This window comes from Rhinichthys klamathensis, unplaced genomic scaffold (assembly GCF_029890125.1).
Source record: "Rhinichthys klamathensis goyatoka isolate OS25496 unplaced genomic scaffold, OSU_Roscu_1.1 h1tg000114l_1, whole genome shotgun sequence".
Taxonomy (NCBI): Eukaryota; Metazoa; Chordata; class Actinopteri; order Cypriniformes; family Leuciscidae; genus Rhinichthys; species Rhinichthys klamathensis.
The window spans coordinates 3,363,556-3,386,651 of NW_026606651.1; the positions used below are offsets into that span (position 1 = coordinate 3,363,556).

At 37.0% G+C, this 23,096-nt stretch overlaps 1 protein-coding gene across 1 annotated transcript in view; it reads left to right on the top strand.

The window, feature by feature from the left end:
* Positions 1 to 5,449: 5,449 nt before the first annotated feature.
* adamts12 (ADAM metallopeptidase with thrombospondin type 1 motif, 12) overlaps positions 5,450 to 23,096 on the top strand; it is a 44,172-nt gene continuing 26,525 nt past the window's right edge. Inside the window, exons 1-9 of the mRNA XM_056254814.1 lie at positions 5,450 to 5,785; positions 6,912 to 7,279; positions 15,572 to 15,752; positions 16,134 to 16,357; positions 16,826 to 16,909; positions 17,080 to 17,204; positions 19,977 to 20,126; positions 21,053 to 21,196; positions 21,325 to 21,469. Of these exons, the coding sequence (XP_056110789.1) occupies positions 5,674 to 5,785; positions 6,912 to 7,279; positions 15,572 to 15,752; positions 16,134 to 16,357; positions 16,826 to 16,909; positions 17,080 to 17,204; positions 19,977 to 20,126; positions 21,053 to 21,196; positions 21,325 to 21,469 (1,533 nt within the window). The 5' untranslated portion in view covers positions 5,450 to 5,673. The remainder of the gene's footprint in view (positions 5,786 to 6,911; positions 7,280 to 15,571; positions 15,753 to 16,133; positions 16,358 to 16,825; positions 16,910 to 17,079; positions 17,205 to 19,976; positions 20,127 to 21,052; positions 21,197 to 21,324; positions 21,470 to 23,096) is intronic.

The window sequence follows — 23,096 nt, forward strand, 5'->3', positions numbered from 1 at the left end:
GCCATTTTTAACTGAAAATAGGCCTATGTAACATGTAGCCTAGTGTAATAGTTTAGGCTACTGTCATTGTGAGGGGACAAGAAACATGAACAAAGCCGTTTTCATCATGTTAGGCACAGGATTTATAATGAATGTGTACATATTGAGAATAAAATACAAATTGTAACCTTTAGTAAAATAAAAAAGCCAACTTTAGGGGGGGAAGAGACAGGGCAAGATAAAAACAAAGAGAAAAAGAGTGTGATGCTGATGAGGAGAGAAAAATAATCAGCTGCCCACTGACATGGTTTTAAAGCTGTTGTTATCGAATTTTTTTTTTTTTTTTTGCCTTCACAACATCTTAAAATGCACATCTGTAGTTCAGAAAAATCCAAAATTTCCCCCGAACACCCCTAACTAACCTGCCTCAAATTCGGGATCCCAGTGATTATAAAACCATGCCATTGCATGGTAATGAAACTAGTTAATAGTAAGCATTAGACCCTAATCTAAAGTGTTACTTTTTAGCTTTTTAATTTTTTTATAAATCATACCCTCATTGGGGGCTTAGCCCCCCTAAATGAAAATCCTAAATGAAAATGTTTTTTTTTTAGGGGGGGCGGGGGGGCATCATAAAGGAATTATGCTTAGGGCACCAAAATGGCTAGCAGCGGCACTGTGAACAAGTAACAATAATATTCGCAATAGCATATAGTTTTTACTGAATAATTAAGTAAACCTAATTTCTTAATTTATCTTTGTAAAGAAACCTCATTGCTACTCTCTGCTGTCTCCAGACGACGACATCTTTTCCTGTCGGCCACCGTTTTGTTTTGTTGGTTGCAATTCGCAACCTCACCACTAGATGCCGCTAAAAACCACACACTGCACCTTTAACTATTAATTAATAATAATAGAAGCAATAATATTGCGTCTCTGTTTTTCATTTTTTTTCAGTATCCCAAAACTTACTGTCTAAATAATATTTTGAATCCCAAATTTCCAAATTGTAAGGGAACGTCAACATTTTAGGGGATGCAACTTCTAGTCACCTTAAATCACCATTTTTAATCACATTTTTGCAGCTAGTGGGATGGGAAATAAAATCTGCAACAACAGAGCAATTTTGGCTGGGGTGTGATAGCATGTGTGATCCATATGGATATGTAATCTTCTCTAAAATTAGACAGTCTTTAATTAAATAACCATATCAAGATGAGACAAAGGAACTAGCCCAAAATAGTTTTCTTTCCCTATAAAAGGATATGCTTTAAAACAGGAGAAAGGAGATTTGCCTTTGAATATAAGTTCAATTTAAGTCAAAATGTTACTGTGTACCAAATTTACAAATTTAGATTTACCACATGAGCAAAATGTGACTTATCCCGTCCCGTTGCTCAAACAGCACAGCAATGCTAGAGGTTTTTAAACTGTCACGATTCACTCTGGAATACTTGATTCTAATTGGTCAATAGCGCCATCCAGCGGTCAGATATTTCCTTAAATTCGCTGCTACACGGTATACCGCTCGTACGGGTAGCTGAAATAACACAAAAGGGTGACTCAAAAAAGTACTCAGAGGACTTCAGTGTTACATTACTGTAATATTTTTAGCGCTTTTTTACACTAGAAACGGCGTTCACACAGAACCCTTCATTTTATTGGGTTTTTTTATGTAAACATGCGGACGCTCTCGCCTCATGTATGAAAACGGCATTCTAAAAATGCGTCAAGCTCAAGTTTTTTTTCATCCCACTGCCCTACGTCTTGAATTTTTATGGTCGTTCACAAAGATATTGCACACAGTGGAAAGGGAATCCACATGTACCAGATGTGGCCCGGATCTGGGCCGACACTATGTTGCATGTCTGGGATGGATCAATGATTTTGATGACATCATGCTGTTCACACATTTACTATTTTCTACATGGTGAATGGCACATAACGCTCTAAATAGGGGATAGGGAACAATTCAGACTGTAAATATGCTTTCCATTGGGGCGAATGAAGTCTGGTTTCACATTATTAGCCCCTTTCACACATACAGTAGCCTACTGGTAAATTACCTGTAAATTACTAGTAAAAGATCATGTGTGAACAGGACCTTTTCAAATATACCGGTAAATTGGTTCCGGCAATTTACCAGTAAGGGATTTTTTAACATTACCAGTAAATTACTGGTAAATGCGCTGTGTTAACGCGGAATGAAGATTACCGGTATTTTGCACGTACGAGGTCAGAGCGCGCTGACGTAAGAAGTGATTCGGGCCAATGAGAAGCCGTTGAAAGAGCAATGGCTCTGGCCTCTGGGCCATTCATAAAATCATGACGCAATGATGCGTTTACTCAGCACTGTTTACAAAATAATGTCTTCAAATTGGAGTGATACCGAAACAAAAGCGTTTCTCCTCGTCCGGGCGGATGAGTCAACAACTTTAGAGGTCACTGGTTAGGGTGACCAGACGTCCCGAAAAATTTGTGACAGTCCCGAAATCTAAGCTGTTGTCCCGAATCCCGAATCCGGTCCTAATTGTCCCGAAAATTATACTAAAGCAAAATCTTGAGTAGTTATTGTCTGATAAAACATAAAACTGTACAATACCGTATAGGCGCGAATTTAGATATGCATTGATAAGCTCATTTTAATTCATTCGTTTCGTTGACATGGCTGGTGTACCGGAACCCCAACACGCCGCTAAAAAGCAAAAGCGTATCTTCAGGTAACGGGAGGGGTGGTATAGACCACCCCCATCCGAAAACCGTCCCGAATTTTAGCCAATCTCATCTTGTCCCCGTGCTTCCGGTTAATGACATCATCACAGAGTTTACCGGTATTTTGGAACTGATGTGTGAATGATCTGTTGCCGGTAAAAAGCCAGAACGCTGTTGCTTGTGTGAACAGCACATTTTTGAATTTACCGGTAAAGTCGTTCTGGCAATTTTACGGTAATTTACCGTGATTGCTGTGTGAAACCGTTGCAGCAATAGCATAGAGCGGATCATGCACAAGTCGGGGCAGACTACAAAACATATTGGGCTCATTTGAATTCTACACAGAATGCTATATTTTATAGCGATATGGAGGAGATTAGGAGGAGAAACGTTTAGAAATTAGGATAAAACTGCAGCTTTATCCAGGTCAAGCTGTGCTAAAAGAAATGCTATGCTATTGGCTATTTAAAAAAGGGGAGGAGCTGTTCGATGTGTCCTGTCCTGTCTTTCTGTTTCTTCAGTGGGTCTTTAAAAGCTATACTTTTAATTTGAGCGTTTGCGAGAGACGGCGAGCGCAGCGGTTAAACACGTCCGCATTGTTTAAGGCCTATTTGTTGCTGTAGCTTGTAAAATTATAAACAAACTTAAAAACAAATCAATATTTCATATCAACGAATTTTGGTGAGCAGCCCGTGGAGTAAAGCCCTGGTCATTATCGCAAAATAAACCACTGAGGAATAATGACCAGCTGACCGTACATCAGGCCCGGATTGGCCATCTGGCAATTCTGGCACATGCCAGAAGGGCCGGTGTGATTTTCTATTGTTTTGGGCCGAGCTGACCACGTTGCTGCACCTTTATCGCAAAAAAGTTTTTACGCTCGCATGAGGAGGTTTTTCAGGCAATTCGAAAAAGGAATATTTCGCAAAACTGCAATGGAAACAGTTTTTGCGCATTTACAGTCACCTGAAGACGCGGTGTGTTTGGGGTCCGTGATATACGCAAATAATAGGCTAATAAATATCATCATTATTATAACAGTTATTAGGCTACATATTTAGAAGACGCTTTTATCCAAAAAAAGGAACAAAGCAATTCGTCAAATGTCATTCATAATGGTTAGACAATAATAATACAGGGCTAAGATTATCACAAATAAACACAAGATTTTGACGCATATCCAAGTGTTTGCTGAGCGCGCATGGCACGGAGGCGCGGCCGCGAACACTTGCTTTTTCCTATCAACAGTAGAAACAACTTAAAATAGGCCTACTCTATAATTTCTGGTCATACAGAAAATAATAATACATTATTCGCCACTATGATTTTATTTGTGTAAACTCACAATAACAAGAAAACGTTGTGCTTTTGTAAAATAAAATAAAACAATCATGCGCGCTTTCATGATCTCCGTGAACTGGAGCGCGAGAACTGAAACAAAGTAAAGCCTAGGCTAAAGCTTGAAGTGTCCACTTTAAAACGAACAAATTCGAATCGAAAGCTAATACATTCTGATGATGTAATCCTTATGAAAGGTGTATTTCTCTCTAAAGGTGCATTCGCGCGGCGCGCCTCAGCGGAGATGAAGATATGTTTTTAGCCGACACTGATTTAGAAAACAATAGTTTATTAATAAACAATTAAAATGCCTCGTTATTTTTTCAGACAGATTTATTATCATTAGCCTATAACTCACCTAAATCACCTTGTGGTTCCAGAGACATAAATATGGCTCTTCTCATTCAGCACTGCGGGAAAAATATAATTTCCAGGTTCTAATTTGCCCTTAGAAAACCATTAAAATCTACATTTTTTTCGTATTAAGTTGTGAATATTTTAAATGTTTAATAAAGGGGCAAAAAGTCAAAGAAACATCTGAAATTTAGTCGATATATTATTATTTTTGCACAGCATTTGTGTACAGTTCAAATTTAAAAAAAAATTGCTGGTTAACTTTGCATTTTAAATTAAAAAATCACCGTTCATTTTTCGTTTTGCAATACGGGTTAAAAAAGGAAAAACGAATGGACACAAATGTACACTGACCGTTTGGACAGAGTTCTTTATTAAATTCATAAAATAAACAATAATTAGGCTTCAGGAATACTGGATTCTAAACCTCAAAGAAATGCCACAATCAAGACCTCGGGGCAGAAATGAGAGAGAAACACCCAGAAACTCCTTAGCAGTATGCGTCTTTCCCTGCCATTAATGCTTGGATAACACACCACGTCTCATTCCATTAATAATAATAATAATGTCTAGTGTGGTGGTGGCTGATAGACCCGTTGCCATGATGTCTAAATGACTTATCGCGAGAGAAAAAAAAAGGACGTTGTATCGCATAACATCAGTTAATGGAAACGCCGTCATTTCGCAATAGTTTTTTATCGACATTTAGAAAAAATCGCAAAAGTTTTGCTCAAATCTGTAATGGAAATGCGCCTAAATTGCTGCCTTGTATGGTGTGTCTCAGTGGGAAAAATGTTCAGATTCTGGGGGCGTTTTTTAACGTCATCAATTAGTTGGGCCGGTGAAAACCACAAATGCCAGGGCCGAATTTTGGTCCCAGTCCGGCCCTGCCGTACATTATCCCTTACTTAAGACACGTACCAAAATCTGGGTTGCACCAAGATTTTCTTATGGATAAGCAACTTGTAGGCTACAGTCAAAAAAATATTTGAAAAATAAAAAGCTATGTAGGCTACAGCTCCCTTCACTCCTGCAGCTCGTTGTTTTTATTGTCCTGTGGCGATCAGATCTCCTCTCCTCCTGTGCGTGGAAACAGGAGGAAAGTCAGTCACTGGAATCTCTCCTCCCACTCCACATCATATTCCTTCATTCTCTGTTCACTTTCCTTCTCCCAGAGGTCTCCTGCTTTCACCAGAAACTCCCCTCAGGACTGACTTTAACTAGTTCTTCGGCTTCAATGCCGCAGAGCGTTTATTTAACGTTACCCTTTTAATTTTGCGTTGCAGAAACATGCCAAGTCGGGTCAGCGTCGCGATTTTGCGGTTTAATTGTGTTTTTTTTCTGGCTGCGAGCCACGTCAAGAGCTCTGAACCGGACTACCTCTTTCCAGACACAGAACAAGGTTTGTGTTTTCATGCATAAGAATTATACAGTTGTGTTCAAGCATATTTTACTTCAGCTTTTAGGCTGTTTTATTTAAAGAAGCAGCTGGTAAGTCCTAATGATATGTCAAGTGTTTCACTGAGGCGAGTGGTCACTGGTCAGCTGCTGCAAAGTCCATATTTCTGTTTATGGAGTCCTGAACTTTACATAATCTCATTCTATAAAAGCACATTTAGGCCTAACCCTTTTATGTATGAATGATTCAGTTACAAAGGATTTTATTTTACTTCAATAACATTCTCAATCTTGTATAGCTATGTATTTGGAGAAACTTGCACATCTGTTCACTGCAGTAAAAGGTAGCTACTTGGTAGGCCTTCATCAACTCTTTCATCAGTCATTTTGACTGTTTTATGATGTCTGACATGAAGAGGACAGTGATATAGAATTATAGGTAAGGATCTAAGGTAATCATTAATTGTGGTTTGGATGACGTCACTCTCTGAATGGTTAAAATGGTTTGAATGAATCAATGCCTATAGGTTTATATTTCACCCTATCAGAAGAACATTTTATACTGTATATACCAAAGTATTTTGATATTAAAGGAATTTAGGAGAATTAAAATGCACACATTGTCTATCTATTTTCTATGTCATTTGTTTTTAGTTTTTTTTTTAAGAATGTCACTATATATATACACTGGTGAGAGACTGTAAAGAAATGCACTGGTGATACTACAATATGGACTGGTGAGAAATATCTGACTATATATATATATGTGTGTGTGTGTGTGTGTATTGATACAATATATATATATATATATATATGTATAACGAATGAAATAATATTATAATTGAATAAAAATATTTAATAAAATGTCGAAAAGATGCAAAAAGATTTAATGGTCCTAAAGGTCCTAGTCTTTTTGCTAAATGTAAATTATTTGTTTATTCATTCTCTCTTTTTTTCCATTTAATTTTATGGTGAAATATGACTGAAATAAGCTATATTTTTTGGTGCTTTTTTGTGAGATGTGCCCTTATTCTCTGGTAGCTCCAGAAATGATTATCTGCTGTAATATGTACTTGAACTGAAAAATTGAAAGTATTTAATTGAACTGTCTTGTTTTCATTCATTCGTAGATCTCTTCATCAAGCAACACTCTGAATTTTATGTGGATCACCCAGAAAAAGTGGACGCGAATGGAAAATTCATCTCATACGCTTTATCACATCACTTCACTAACATGCGACATAAGAGGGACCTAAATTCAGCGGAGAAGCGGGTGTATTACAAACTCAACTACAAAGGTCGGGAGTACACTCTCAATCTAACCACCAATGACAACCTCTTCGCTAATGAATATGTGTTGGAGAGACACAATGGGAGTTTAATGGAAAAGTGGCCACAAACATCTGGGAACGGTGCCTGTCACCTTCTTGGCACAGTAACGGTTGATAACATGCCAAGTGTTATCCGGACCGCCGCTATCAGCACCTGTGAGGGACTGGTGAGAAATATCTGACTTAATCTGTCAATTGTTTAATGTATATCATGCAGTTCATTTCTGGGGTCTGTTGCATACACTGCTTAGACTAGTCTTAAAAGTGCAAATGGCCCCTGGTGTAAATTCACATGTGTGAAGTAGTGCTGATATTGTCATCAGCTGTTAAAGTCAACATAAAATTTCAATTGACCTTATTACTTTCTTAACGGATATTCCTGATCTAATTCTGAACAATTAATCACTGCACATTTTAAAGAAAGCCATTTTTTCTCTGAACAACTCAAGTGAAGTCTAATTTATTTACGGTATGTAGCGCTTTATACGATACAGATTGTGTCAAAGCAGCTTTACAGTGATAAACAGGAAAGTAATGATTCAGTGATGCCAACAGAATTAAACTCTACAGTAAATCGGCTCTAAAAGACACTAGTAAACAGTCATTATTCAGTTGAAATCAGTTCAGTGTTGATTCAGTGTAAAGTCAATTATGGAATGAGTTCAATTCATCTATAAAGCAGTTTTGGAGAAAGCAATGATGTCATTGTCCAGCTCAGTTCAGTTCTCATCCAATTGTGTCAGTGCAGTCATATCAATAATATTTCTGAATATTAAGTGTCCCCAACTAAGCAAGCCAAAGGCGACAATGGCAAGGATCTTAAACTCTCCCTTAAGCCTGACATTATCTGTCGTCCTATTCCCAAATTATCATAGTTTTACAAATTTTGAAAAATTATTTTACCGAGTTCTTGTCCAGCCTTACATTTTTATTTGGAATATTCTGTTATCTCTGAAATCTGCCACCTTATGGAAGTAGAATGGGTTGCTAATGCAGTTTCATGTATTTTAAATTAATCTGACTGTTTCTTTCAGAGTCCACTAGTAAACAATGTTATTTCAGTATTATTTAAGCCACTGGTTTCACAGATGACTAAGTCTAGTCCAGACTAAAATGCATGTCTGAGCTGTTTTAACTGAAAGCAACTTCCATTGACGTATCTTAAAATATGTCAGTGGCATTGTTTTGTCTCAAGATGCACAGCAGTAATGTTTTTTTTCTAAGGCACGTTTATAAAAGCTATTTAAATGTCCTACTGAACTAAGGGCCTAATCCTGGCTTAATCTAAGCCTTATCTGTGAAACCGGGCAATATACAATTATATCTTTATTTTAGTAATTCAGTAATAAAGTATTCATTAAAAAAAAACAAAAAAACTTCAACTTAAACATAAAATTTCAATATTTCTAATATATATTTTTTTAAGTTTAAGCGTTTCACCTTATTTTTATATTTATTTTAATTAACGAAAACGAGTTTTAGTCTTAGTTAACAATATCCAAACAGCTAGTGAAAAGCTCCCGTAAACCTGGCGGTCCCAGACTGTCTGGAGCGACATCGACTGGCCTGTTAGACTCTTAACTCTTTGGCCCCTGTTTTGTTTGCAAAAAGAAGTCAGTGTTTAGCCCTCAGAGTGACTCTACAAAGAAAAATCAGCGTGTGGGCCGACTGAGTGTTCAGCAGAGTAGATATCAAAGAGTTTATATTTTCCAATAATGACCGTCGGACTGTAGATCATCCCACTATTACCAAATAGATATACAAATGGACATGAACCATTGATCTGAGTTTAAATTATTTTAAATCTAAGAAGGCGATTGTGTCTGACAACCATATTTCACTGCAGAATGCCACGATTGACCAATCAGAATTAGCAGTTCCAGAGACCCGTGTAATAAGATCCAATAGTAGTCTGTTATTCGAAGTGGACGCTCATAAAAAGCAGGGAACTTGAGAAGAACTGTAACCAGGTCAGTGTGTCAGCACATAACATGACTCATTCTGACTTGGCAATTGAACAAGAAGTTGCAAACAGGGAAAAGAGGAGAGGCAGAGGGAATCGATTGTCGGTGAAAGCACAGGAAAGAGTTCTGGACTGTGCATGCATAATTTGCAGAAGTATGCATGCAGTACTTGCAGTAAATGCTGTCTCTGTCTGTCAGTCACTGCCTGAGCATGCATGCTCCTCCTAAGGTCAATCAACAGCGCTTCATTCCGTTCTCATGTTATCTTCCCCTAAAAACCTTCTCTCGCTCAGTCTCGGGTGCTATTACACTCGCATTCCATTCACTTTCATGCATTCACTCCTCAGAGACTCAGCAGAAAATAAATAACAGACATATAGACCTCTATAAAACTGCTGTACAAGTTATTGAGACGATGCCAGGTGCTTTTGCTTTTAAAGCAGACAAAGTCAGGATTACTTGTGACCAAACTAAAATATAATGAGGAGCAAATGATCAGTACAGAGCATTTATGCACTACAGCACAAAAAAACAATGTGCTAATGTTTTAAGCAATGCATTTAGTGGTGGAGAAGAGGCCAAAAACTACACGTTCAACATTGCAGGGCTTGTGGAAAGTTTTCTGTAGTTTTTGAAGGAATAGTTTACCCAAAAATAGAAATTCTGTCATCATTCTGTAATTTTTTTCTGTTTTTTGTAACTCTTTTTTTTTTTCTCCAAACAAGGATAAACTGACGCCTTTGGTTCAGCCAGAAGTTGACATTTTGAACCACTCAAACAATACAATAGTGTTCAAAAGTTTAATTTTAAAATGTAATTTATTCCTGTGATTCAAAGCTGAATTTTCAGCATCTTTACTCCAGTCTTCAGTGTCACATGATCCTTCAGAAATCATTCTAATATGCTGATTTGCTGCTCAAGAAACATTTCTGATTATTATCGATGTTGAAAACATGTTGTGCTGCTTAATATTTTTTGTGAAAACCAGAATTTTTTTTTCATTTATCATGAGCATAAAGTTCTAAAGAACGGCATTTATTTAAAATAGAAATATTTTGTAACATCAAAAATGTCTTTACTATTAATTTGTCCTTGCTGAAGAAAAAAAAAAGAAAAGATACTGATCCAAACTTTTGATCTTGAAAGTAGTACAGAGCCATAGTGTTTATACTTCTAGTCGTCTCACACATAAATATAGGAATGGACAAAGTATTTTAGTAATGTGGTGCATTTCTTTTGCATGATAAACTGAACTTTAAGACTGTTTACTGTTTGTTTTATGGTCCTTGCGAAAAACACATTAGCTCTGAACTCTCTTGACACCATTTATGTTCAACTTTTATTTAAAACCAGAGCAGTTACAGATCAACCAAACGACCCGTCACTGACCCGCTCTGCATTAGTCATTAGATCCATACATTCTTCCCGCCCTCCAGAGGATGTATGGCTGGTTTTGAAGGACAATACTATAGTTTATAGTCCTGTACATAGGCTGTATATATCCTGTTTGAAGTCCTACCCAAACCTGCAGGAACTCTGGAAGCCGGGCAACACACACATGGCTTCTGTATTTAGCAGTTCAGCTTTTGTTTTCACAATGCCCCCTGACACCAAAGCTCACATTTCTGCTGTGAGGAGCAGATGAGGAGAGAGAAAGAGGACTGGCCCACAAAAAAAGAGATGGAATGAAATGTCTTATGTGCTCGTGTAAAGTACTTTGGCAGTAAAATGAAATGGCGATTGTATTATATTTTGTATGTGTGTGCATATACTCTCTCTCTTTCTCTCTCTCTCTCTCTCTCTCTCTCTCTCTCTCTCTCTCTCTCTCTCTATATATATATATATATATATATATATATATATATATATATATATATATATTAGGGCTGTGAAACGATTAATCGCATCCAAAATAAAAGTTTGTGTTTACATAATATATGTGTGTACTGTATATAATTATTTTGTATATATAAATACACACACATGCATGTACAGTATATATTTAAGAAAAATGTGTTTATATTAAAAATATTTATATTTCTATATAATATAAACTATATATATATATATACAGTATATACATGCAAATATTTCTTAAATATATATACATGCATGTGTGTGTATTTATATATACAAAATATTTATACACAGTACACACACATATATTATGTAAACACAAACTTTTATTTTGGATGCAATTTAATCGTTTCACACCCCTAATATACACTCACCTAAAGGATTATTAGAAACACCATACTAATACTGTGTTTGACCCCCTTTCGCCTTCAGAACTGCTTCATTCTACGTGGCATTGATTCAACAAGGTGCTGAAAGCATTCTTTAGAAATGTTGGCCCATATTGATAGGAAAGCATCTTGCAGTTGATGGAGATTTGTGGGATGCACATCCAGGGCACGAAGCTCCCGTTCCACCACATCCCAAAGATGCTCTATTGGGTTGAGATCTGGTGACTGTGGGGGCCATTTTAGTACAGTGAACTCATTGTCATGTTCAAGAAACCAATTTGAAATGATTCGAGCTTTGTGACATGGTGCGTTATCCTGCTGGAAGTAGCCATCAGAGGATGGGTACATGGTGACCATAAAGGGATGGACATGGTCAGAAACAATGCTCAGGTAGGCCGTGGCATTTAAACGATGCCCAATTGGCACTAAGGGGCCTAAAGTGTGCCAAGAAAACATCCCCCACACCATTACACCACCACCACCAGCCTGCACAGTGGTAACAAGGCATGATGGATCCATGTTCTCATTCTGTTTACTCCAAATTCTGACTTTACCATCTGAATGTCTCAACAGAAATCGAGACTCATCAGACCAGGCAACATTTTTCCATTCTTCAACTGTCCAATTTTGGTGAGCTCTTGCAAATTGTAGCCTCTTTTTCCTATTTGTAGTGGAGATGAGTGGTACCCGGTGGGGTCTTCTGCTGTTGTAGCCCATCCGCCTCAAGGTTGTGCGTGTTGTGGCTTCACAAATGCTTTGCTGCATACCTCGGTTGTAACGAGTGGTTGTTTCAGTCAAAGTTGCTCTTCTATCAGCTTGAATCAGTCGGCCCATTCTCCTCTGACCTCTAGCATCAACAAGGCATTTTCGCCCACAGGACTGCCGCATACTGGATGTTTTTCCCTTTTCACACCATTCTTTGTAAACCCTAGAAATGGTTGTGCGTGAAAATCCCAGTAACTGAGCAGATTGTGAAATACTCAGACGTTGTCTGGCACCAACAACCATGCCACGCTCAAAATTGCTTAAATCACCTTTCTTTCCCATTCTGATATTCAGTTTGGAGTTCAGGAGATTGTCTTGACCAGGACCACACCCCTAAATGTGTTGAAGCAACTGCCATGTGATTGGTTGATTAGATAATTGCATTAATGAGAAATTGAACAGGTGTTCCTAATAATCCTTTAGGTGAGTGTATATATATATATAATTATTATATGTTATTAATTATTAATGTATTATATTCTGTGTACTGTTCAGTATCACAGTACTTTAAATATATTGGTACAGAATGATTTCCATATTCATATACCATAGATACTTCAAAGAATATCATCATATGATAATTTACTGAAGATTAGCATGAAGATTTAAATTAATGATTTGTTTTGGCTATAGGATCCAGAAAAAACGTATATTGCTCTGCCGTTTCACTTTCTAGATAAATAATGTTTTAACTGTGTCCCAGATATTAAGAGAGAAAAAAATTAGAATTATAGAAAATAGAACACAAATAAGACACTTGTTGACATATAGTAAGAGTATTTGGCAGCTCAGATTATTTGGTTTTGGAAGTATTCAATGAGAAATGTTTGAGTTCATATTGAGATGTCTGGTTTTTAATGCCAAACTTTGGTAACTTGGCAAATCTGAGCCGAGTTTGAGATCTCTTCTGAAACTCTAGAGGAGAAACGTGAGATTGGGTTCTTTTCTCAGGAGAAAAATCTGAGACGTAAACAAATCTATACTTTTATATTGTCTAAGAGAAGCAAGTGAGACACTAAACAGATCTCATTTGGGATTTTTCTTTCATTTGAGGAGATGTGTAAGAGTGCTTCTCACGCCATACCTGTACAACACCGTTGTGTGTGTTGCAGGGGTTAGTATTGTTTAGACTCTGTGGATGATCGACATGGCTGAGTCAATATTATGACTGTGTCTCCAGCCCCCTGGAGAATTCATGGTCTTTTCACAAATCCCAGTATCTGTTTTGCATTACATGCAGCCCAGTTTCGAAACATTTGGAATGTTTTTCTGGTCACAGTTTATTTAGTTTGTAATGAACACACACACACACACATGCATACACACCTGTTTTTGGCCCGTGGGACTGATTCATTCAGCTGGGCGGTGAAGCTGGGACTTCACTGCAGCTCCAAGAATGAATGGCGATAAGAGAAAAATTGCACGTTTCAGAGATGTGTTGTTTGCCCAATTAAATCTCGCAGGTTGAAGCGTTAAGAGTCCAAGACATACAGACAATCACACTTTAAGAACAATCTAAAAAGTTAACATGCAACCTGATCTGACCCTTAAAATGTGAGTTTAACAGTTGGGGTTAAAGTTTGTGAAAAACTCTAATAGCAATGGTGCTTAGGATTGAGTTAAATTGATAAAAGTAAAGACAGTAAAGACTTTTATAACATACACGAATTCAATAAAATTTCAAATAAATGCTGAAAATTTCAAAGCATCCTGACATTTTTTTTATCACAGTTTCCACCAAAAGATTAAGCAGCACAGCTGTTTTCTACATTGATAATAATAATAAAAATTATTGAGCAGCAAATCAGCATATTAGAATGATTTCTGAAGAATCATGTGACACTGAAGACTGGAGTTATGATGCTGAAAATTCTGATTTATATCACAATCACAGGAATAAATTACATTTTTAAATATATTCAACTAGAAAACAGTAATTATAATTTGCTATATTTCACAATAGTACAGTTTTGACTATTTTTGTTCAATTAACTGCAGCCTTGGTGAGCATTAAAACATTAAAAATCTTTTTGAAAGGTATTGTATATATATATATATATCTTAAAGGTGCAAATAGGATTGAACTCAATTTAACACTTGCATGTCAAACTGCACGGATGTGTGGCATTTAACGGTTATAATGCGTTCGTGCTGTGTTTTAGCATGTGCACGTGACACGTTCTAATAATCCTACTAAAGCCCCCGCAGTGTGGAGAAAATGTCAGGACTGGCAAGAACTTGCAGGGAAAATTAACAAACAGCGGGAGTGTGACAGGTAAAATACATTCCCTGCATTCTGCAGAGTTCCAACAGATCTAATGAGACCTGACACCTGAAGTGTCATTACAGTACAAACTACTTTAAACCATTTGAACAAACCCTTCCCTAATCCCAAAATGTTAACAGTTAATGCGTAACACAACCCACACTGTTTGGGCTACAGACATGAATGACACCTCATTGAGTGGCTTGTTGTGGAGAGTTAAATTACCATAGATTTACATTGACAAAGTGTGAACCCATGGGACCCCTAAATCATACAGTAGATACAGGATAGGCTCTTTTGCTTTTGAGCAATGAACACAGACCCTAATTCATAAAGACAATCATAAACTGTTACAGATACAATGTTACTCCTACATCATGGTGGCGAGTTTTGAACTTTAGAGGCTCAAAACACAAGACCGTTGAAATATTTGGTAATATTTTTAAATATTTTTGAAAGACGCCTCTTAAAGCCCGTTCACACCAAGAACGATAAGTATAAAGATAACAATTACTATATTAGCGTCCACACCAGCGGACGATATCGTTCTGTTTATTCTAAGCTTGCTGCAGTTTTGTCATCAGACACTTTAAATGATCAAGGATTCTGATTGGCTGTCAATGTTTTGATTCCAACAAGATAATTTCTCTGTGCCGTTGTCATTATAGTTGTGATGTGGATTCTTCTATTCTTTTTTATTCATTAGAACTATATCTTTATCGTTATCATTATAGCCCTTGGTGTGAACTGGCCTTTATGCTCATGAAGGCTGCATTTATTTGACCAAAAATACAGTAATATTGTGAAATATATGTTACAAATTAAACTTTTTTTTTTTTTTTTTTTATATTATATCAAATATATAATATATCAAATGTAATTTACACCTGTGATGCAAAGCTGACTTTTCCGCATCAGTCACACGACCCTTTAGAAATCATTCTAATATGTGATTAAAACATTTCTAATTATTATCGATGTTGAAAACCGTTGTACTGCTTAATTTTCTGAAAGTCGAAATGTGAAATGCAAATATTTTGCAACATGATAAATGTCTTTTCTGCCACTTTTGATTAATTTAATGCATCCATGGTGAATAAAAGTATTCATTAAGGGTTTTTTTTAAAGGACTTCCCCCAAAAATGTAAACGGTAGGCTAGTATAAATGACATCTGTTATGATTTATGACTAAGTGTGTTGTTGTTTTTTTACTTATAGAGAGGGCTGTTAAATTTACCGGAGGGGCCGTTATTGATCGAGCCGGTCCTTGGCCTCACCCCAAATGTCACTCATCCTCGACGCCCACATGTGATCTACCGGAGTTTAACCTGGAGCGCTCTCAGGCGGCGACGCAGCACTGACGCACACAGTGTTCACTATAGTCCCTGCGGTGTCAAAGGTCAGAGAAACAAGACATATATTTGATTATGTTAGATGCATAATTTCTATATGGTGTTTCACCAAATAATACTTTGGGAAACTACTGCCCGGTTTCACAGACACGGCTGAAGTCTAGTCCCAGACTAAAATGCATGTCTGAGCTGTTTTAACTCAAAGCAACTTGCACTGACGTATCTTAAAATATGTCTCTGGAATTGTTTTGTCTCAAGATGCACACCAGTAATGTTTTTTTTTTCTAAGGCACGTTTATAAAAGCTACTTAAGTGTCCTAATTAAACTAATCCTGGCTTAATCTAAGCCTTGTCTGTGAAACCAGGCCTACATTTTTTAATCATTGTAAACTGTGTTGCATGAGCAGAATTTGTCTGTGTTTGTGCAGATGGCTCCAAGTATTCCCAACAGGTGGAGCAGGAGAGAGAGCGCTGGGAGCAGGAACAGCAGGGTGGGGATCGCAGTGACGAATGGAGTCGACCTCGGAGGATCTCCCCTCGCTCCATCAGCAAAGAGCGCTGGGTGGAGACCATGGTGGTGGGCGACTCCAAACTCGTGGAGTACCACGGAAGTGGAAACGTTGAGTCCTACATCTTTACCATCATGAACATGGTAAGTGATTCAGTTTTAAAGGGTTAGTTCACCCAAAAATGAAAATTCTGTCATTACTACCTCACCCTCATGTCGTTCCAAGCCCGTAAGACCTCCATTCATCTTCGGAACACAGTTTAAGATATTTTAGATTTAGTCCGAGAGTTTTCTGTCCCTCCTTTGAAAATGTATGTACGGTATACTGTCCTTGTCCAGAAAGGAAATAAAGACTTCATCAAAGTAGTCCATGTGACATCAGTGGGTTAGTTAGAATGTTTTGAAGCATCGAAAATACATTTTGGTCCAAAAATAACAAAAACTACGACTTTATTCAGCATTGTATTGTCTTCCGGTTCTGTTGTGGATCCGCGTTCAGTGACGCTGCTGACGTAAGACGCTGCTGACTAAATCTAAAATATCTTAAACTGTGTTCCCTTCGATTGCACCTCTTACTTTCCTATGTAAATATTTTGCATTACTTTCTTGCAGGTGGCTGGAATTTTTCACGATGCCAGCATCGGTAACGCAGTCCATATCATATTGGTCCGGCTCATTCTGCTACAGAGAGAGGAAGTACATATACATTTGTTTAGATATTTATAGATTTATTTTGCCAAACTGATTAGTGCTGGTCAGATAAGGCTGGTTATACATAGACATCAATGAATAACATAGGGTTTTTTTCAGCAGGGTTACTGGACACCATAGAAATAAAATTAGTTTGGACTTTTGTGTGGTTTCAGAAAGGGCTGAAGATCGCTCACCACGCTGATACGACTCTCAACAGCTTCTGTACATGGCAGAAAAACCTCAATCCTCAAAGTGACACTCATCCTGCACACCATGATGTTGCTATACTCATCACACGGTAAACACACTGCTAATGTCTTTTATATTTATAGATATTTTTATTTATTTATTATCTTTTATATCTTTTATATTTTTCATACCCTATATATTTAATATCTTTTTTATCTAGGTTTTTATTGCAGTGATTTCAACATTTCTTTACAGGTGGATGGTACCTTGAAATCTTCAGACAGTAAAGTATAATAAAGACAATAGTATAAAAAATTGTATAATAATGACAATAAAGACATCAGTTGTGGTAAAAATGATTATATTATATTATATTTAGGGCTGTCAAATGATTAATCGTGATTAATCACATCCAAAATAAAAGGTTTTTTTTACATAATATATGTGGGTGCATTGTGTATAATTATTTTATATATATAAATACACACACATGCTTGTATATATTTAAGAAATATTTTCATGTATATACTGTATATAGATTTATATATAATTTATATTATATATAAATATAAATATTTTATATATAAATTATATTTTTTCTTAAATATACACTCACCGGTCACTTTATTAGGTACACCTGTCCAACTGCTCGTTAACACTTAATTTCTAAGCAGCCAATCACATGGCGGCAACTCAGTGCATTTAGGCATGTAGACATGGTCAAGACAATCTCCTGCAGTTCAAACCGAGCATCAGTATGGGGAAGAAAGGTGATTTGAGTGACTTTGAACGTGGCATGATTGTTGGTGCCAGAAGGGCTGGTCTGAGTATTTCAGAAACTGCTAATCTACTGGGATTTTCACGCACAACCATCTCTAGGGTTTACAGAGAATGGTCCGAAAAAGAAAAAACATCCAGTGAGCGGCAGTTCTGTGGGCGGAAATGCCTTGTTGATGCCAGAGGTCAGAGGAGAATGGCCAGACTGGTTCGAGCTGATAGAAGGGCAACAGTGACTGAAATAACCACTCGTTACAACCGAGGTATGCAGCAAAGCATTTGTGAAGCCACAACACGCACAACCTTGAGGCGGATGGGCTACAACAGCAGAAGACTCCACCGGGTACCACTCATCTCCACTACAAATAAGAAAAAGAGGCTACAATTTGCAAGAGCTCACCAAAATTGAACAGTTGAAGACTGGAAAAATGTTGCCTGGTCTGATGAGTCTCGATTTCTGTTGAGACATTCAGATGGTAGAGTCAGAATTTGGCGTAAACAGAATGAGAACATGGAACCATCATGCCTTGTTACCACTGTGCAGGCTGGTGGTGGTGGTGTAATGGTGTGGGGGATGTTTTCCTGGCACACTTTAGGCCCCTTAGTGCCAATTGGGCATCGTTTAAATGCCACGGCCTACCTGAGCATTGTTTCTGACCATGTCCATCCCTTTATGGCCACCATGTACCCATCCTCTGATGGCTACTTCCACCATGTCACAAAGCTCTAATCATTTCAAATTGGTTTCTTGAACATGACAATGAGTTCACTGTACTAAAATGGCCTCCACAGTCACCAGATCTCAACCCAATAGAGCATCTTTGGGATGTGGTGGAACGGGAGATTCGCATCATGGATGTGCAGCCGACAAATCTGCGGCAACTGTGTGATGCCATCATGTCAATATGGACCAAACTCCCTGAGGAATGCTTCCAGCACCTTGTTGAATCTATGCCACGAAGAATTGAGGCAGTTCTGAAGGCAAAAGGGGGTCCAACCCGTTACTAGCATGGGGTACCTAATAAAGTGGCCGGTGAGTGTACATGCATGTGTGTGTATTTATATATATACAAAATAATTATACACAGTGCACCCACATATATTATGTAAAAAAAACTTTTATTTTGGATGTGATTAATCGTGATTAATCATTTGACAGCCCTAATTATATTATATTATATTATATTATATTTTATTTTATTTTATTATATTATATATGGTTATTTTAGTAGTACTTATATACCATTATAGATTTTTTTATATATATTTTGAATTAGCTTTAATTTTTAATTTTTAATTTTATTTTTAAAATTACATTTAAAAAAAAAAATTTAAATGGAAAAGTTATTTTAAATAAAATAATAATTTTATAATAATTGTTACTACATATTTATACATATTTTCCCCCCAAAATAAATGCGGCCTTGGTGAGCAAAAACAATATATATTCTGATGTCTGTGCATTGTTGTTTTATTTTGCGTGCACACACATGTGTGTATATACAGTATATGAAATTAAAAACACCTGAGATGCATATATGAATATATAATTATCAACAGTACATATGCATATATTCATTCTTATGCCTGTAAAATGTATTCCCAGTTGTCAGTATCTAAATGATCCAAATAATATCTAAATTTATTCAAGTCCATGAAATTATTTAATATTGCTATATTTAATATTGCTGACCTAAATACAGTAGAATGCACCACTGAAACAATTGCACATATACAGCTACCTAGTAAGAAACATAATCCAATTATCAAGGGGTAAAGTGATGTCAAACATACACATGAACTCGCTCACTCTCATTTATTATCATAAATGTCAGTTTCTTGGTTACAGTAATGGAGCTGTCTGTGTCTGAGCTATTAACTGTCCCTAAAAGCTCTCTTTTCCACCCAGAGCTCCACAGATGGAATGACCTCATCATCTCCAGAGCTCATGCATGCTTAACATAAATGGCAAACAATTCAACCCAAGACCATAACTCTTCTTCAGCAGTTTTTCCCCTGCAGCACAACTTTAGTAGCCTATAAAATGAATCAAAGCAGCTGTTGTGCTCTTTTGTGTCTGACCCGATGTGATCTCTGCTCTCAGGAAGGATATCTGCGCAGGCATGAATCAGCCGTGTGAGACGCTAGGCTTGTCTCACCTGTCAGGCATGTGCCAGCCACATCGCTCCTGCAATATCAACGAGGACTCAGGGCTACCGGTCGCTTTCACCATCGCTCATGAGCTTGGACACAGGTACGTTTCGATCAAATGGTGTCATTGGTGCATTTGGAAAGGTCACTGTAGGTGAACTGTAAAGAAATACATTTGTCTCTTCCTTTAGACCCAAATTTTTTTTATCAAGGATTCATTATATTGTCAGTGTTGGTTGCAGGAGAGATGAAACAGGATCTAAATTCAGCAGTCTTTATTTGGAAATAAACTCAAATCTCCACAAAACAGAATCTCAGGAACAGGAACAAAATCAGGAACAGAACAACCAACTCTAAACATGAACACACAAACTAAATATGCGACAGAGATAGATCAAAAGTGCTTTTGTAAAATAATTTCTATTTCAAATAAATGCTGTTCTTTTGTCCTTTCTAATCATCAAAGTATCCTGAAAAAAAATGTATCATAGTTTCCACAAAAAATGTGAAAACTGCACAACTGTTATCAACATTGATAATAATAAGAAATGTTTCTTGAGCAGCAAATCATCATATTAGAATGATTTCTGAAGGATCATGTGACACTGAAGACTGGAGTAATGATGCTGAAAATTCAGATCACAGGAATAAATTACAACATATCTAAATAGAAAACAATTATTTTAAATTGTAATATTGTCTTTACTGTGTTTTTGATCAAATAAATGCAGCCTTGGTGAGCTTAAAAGTAAAAAAATTAAACAAATCTTAGACAGTAGTGTACATTTGAAGGGATAAAAGGTCAAGTCAAGTCAAGTCAAATATATTTATATAGCACTTTTCACAATACAGATTGTATCAAAGCTGCTTCACAGTATCAATCAAAACAACTTAACAGTGTTTGTTTATTACTGGAAAAAGACATCCAAGTTTGGTAGAGCTGATCAGTGGTATGATGGGTCATTTAATTCGAATATTCCCAAAAGGTGTTGAGTGATTTAAGGAGTGATTCGCCTTGTTTTTTTGTAGTTTCGGAATCCAACATGACGGTCAAGGGAATGACTGTGAGTTAGTGGGGAGACATCCCTTCATCATGTCCCGCCAGCTCCACTACGACTCCTCTCCTCTCACCTGGTCCTCCTGCAGCAAGGAGTACATAACCCGCTTTCTCGAGTGAGAACACGCTCTCTTGTACAGGAACATGTAATTGCATGCTTTATATCTTACGTCTTACCACTAACTTTTGAGTATTCCAGACTATGATCTTCATTCATAAAGCTCTGTTATCTTCACCTGCTCAGTCGTGGTTGGGGTTTCTGTCTGGATGACCGTCCGTCTAAGAAGGGCCTCAGCACCCCGGGGGCGGCACCTGGAGTGCGATACACACCCCAGCACCAGTGCCAGCTGCAGTACGGGCCCAACGCCACCTTCTGCTCAGAAGTGGATGTAAGGAGTGCATTGTTCAAAAAACAAGATAAATAGAAAGGGCAAGGACCAGGATCAAATCAAGTTTAACATCTACATAAATACATAATCATTCATTTATATTATTATCATCCAGCTCTTTATACAAAGTTGAATGTATAAGTATGTCCAATTTTATCCACATAAATACAGTTTACTCACTAAGGGCAATATATACTATTTAGCAAATCTCAATTGCTTGATTGCCTGTACGTCGCAAATTGTAAACTATCGCTGCGTCCGAATACGCCAACTTCCATACTTTATAGTAGGCAAAAAACAGTATGGCTGTGTCCGAAAACTTAGGCAGCTGGTAGTGACTTAATGGGCAGCGTTTGCGCACAAAGGTACTTCACGAAACTGATTGTGGACGATTTAATGATCGACAGCAAAATGGAGCAAGCTTTGGTGAAAACTAAGCAAATATTTAATTACTACAATAGTAATTTGCACACAAACTTTTTTTTTTTTAAATGTATTTTAATTATCCACATAACAACATTATAAAACGCAAAAAAAATATAAGAAAGAGAAAAAAATATAAAATAAAGTATATAAAGATTAGAGAGACCGAGAGAGGAAAAATAATACAAAATAGAGTATAAAAGTAGTTGACAACTATCTATGTACACTGAGCACAGAAGATTTTATTTATTTTTTTATTTTTATTTTTTATTATCAACAAAGTTTGTACAAACACTTGTGTATACATCATTGACATACAACATATATATAACAAAGACTTTCACACTAGGGGGCTATTGCTAATTTATATGAAGATATTAAAGCAATTACAAATTTTCAATGTTTTAATTGCTTTTTGCTTCATAGAAAATCGGAGTGAATCAATATAAACCTCAATTTCTTTCCTGAATGAAGTAAAATAAGGTTATTTTGCACACAAACTGACCATCAACCGAAACTTTTAGACGCCATCTTTATTTTTCTAGCTCAACTGTCACAGAATGGAAAGCACAGGATTGGGGGATATCAAAGGCAGGGAAGGATACATCTATGCTGCCTTTAAAACTCGATCAGATGAAGGTATCTCAGGAGATAAGAAGTGAAGCTAACATTGGATTCAAACGTACCTTGATGCCTTCCTACCTTGTAATGCATCCTCCGATGGCAGCCGATGTGAGCCGAGTAATGTGTCCGGATTCATAGTATTCATAAAACAGTTGGCGAAAAATACCCGAATGACCTAGTACTTCTGGTGAGATTCTGGAATGTGCATTAGATGGACACTTTACTATCCCATGAGGCCACGGGAGAGGGTTTGTGAATGGAAGTGAAGCAACACAACCAACGGCTTAGGTCACATGACAATGTCAACATGGCGAATGTAGTACGTCCGGATTTAATTCATACTACACACATTCATACTATATAAAACATACTTTTTTAACGGTCGCAAATTAAGTTTCAGACCAAATGTTGCATCTACTACTTTATAGTGTGCTATTTCAGACCTAGCAACTATTATTGCCCAGCTCTAATCTGCTATGCAACTATAAGGCCTGAAAATCTTAAACATTAACATTGTAATTTTCTGTATGCTTTGAAACACTATCTACTGTGAAAAGCGCTATATAAAAAAGAGGAGTAT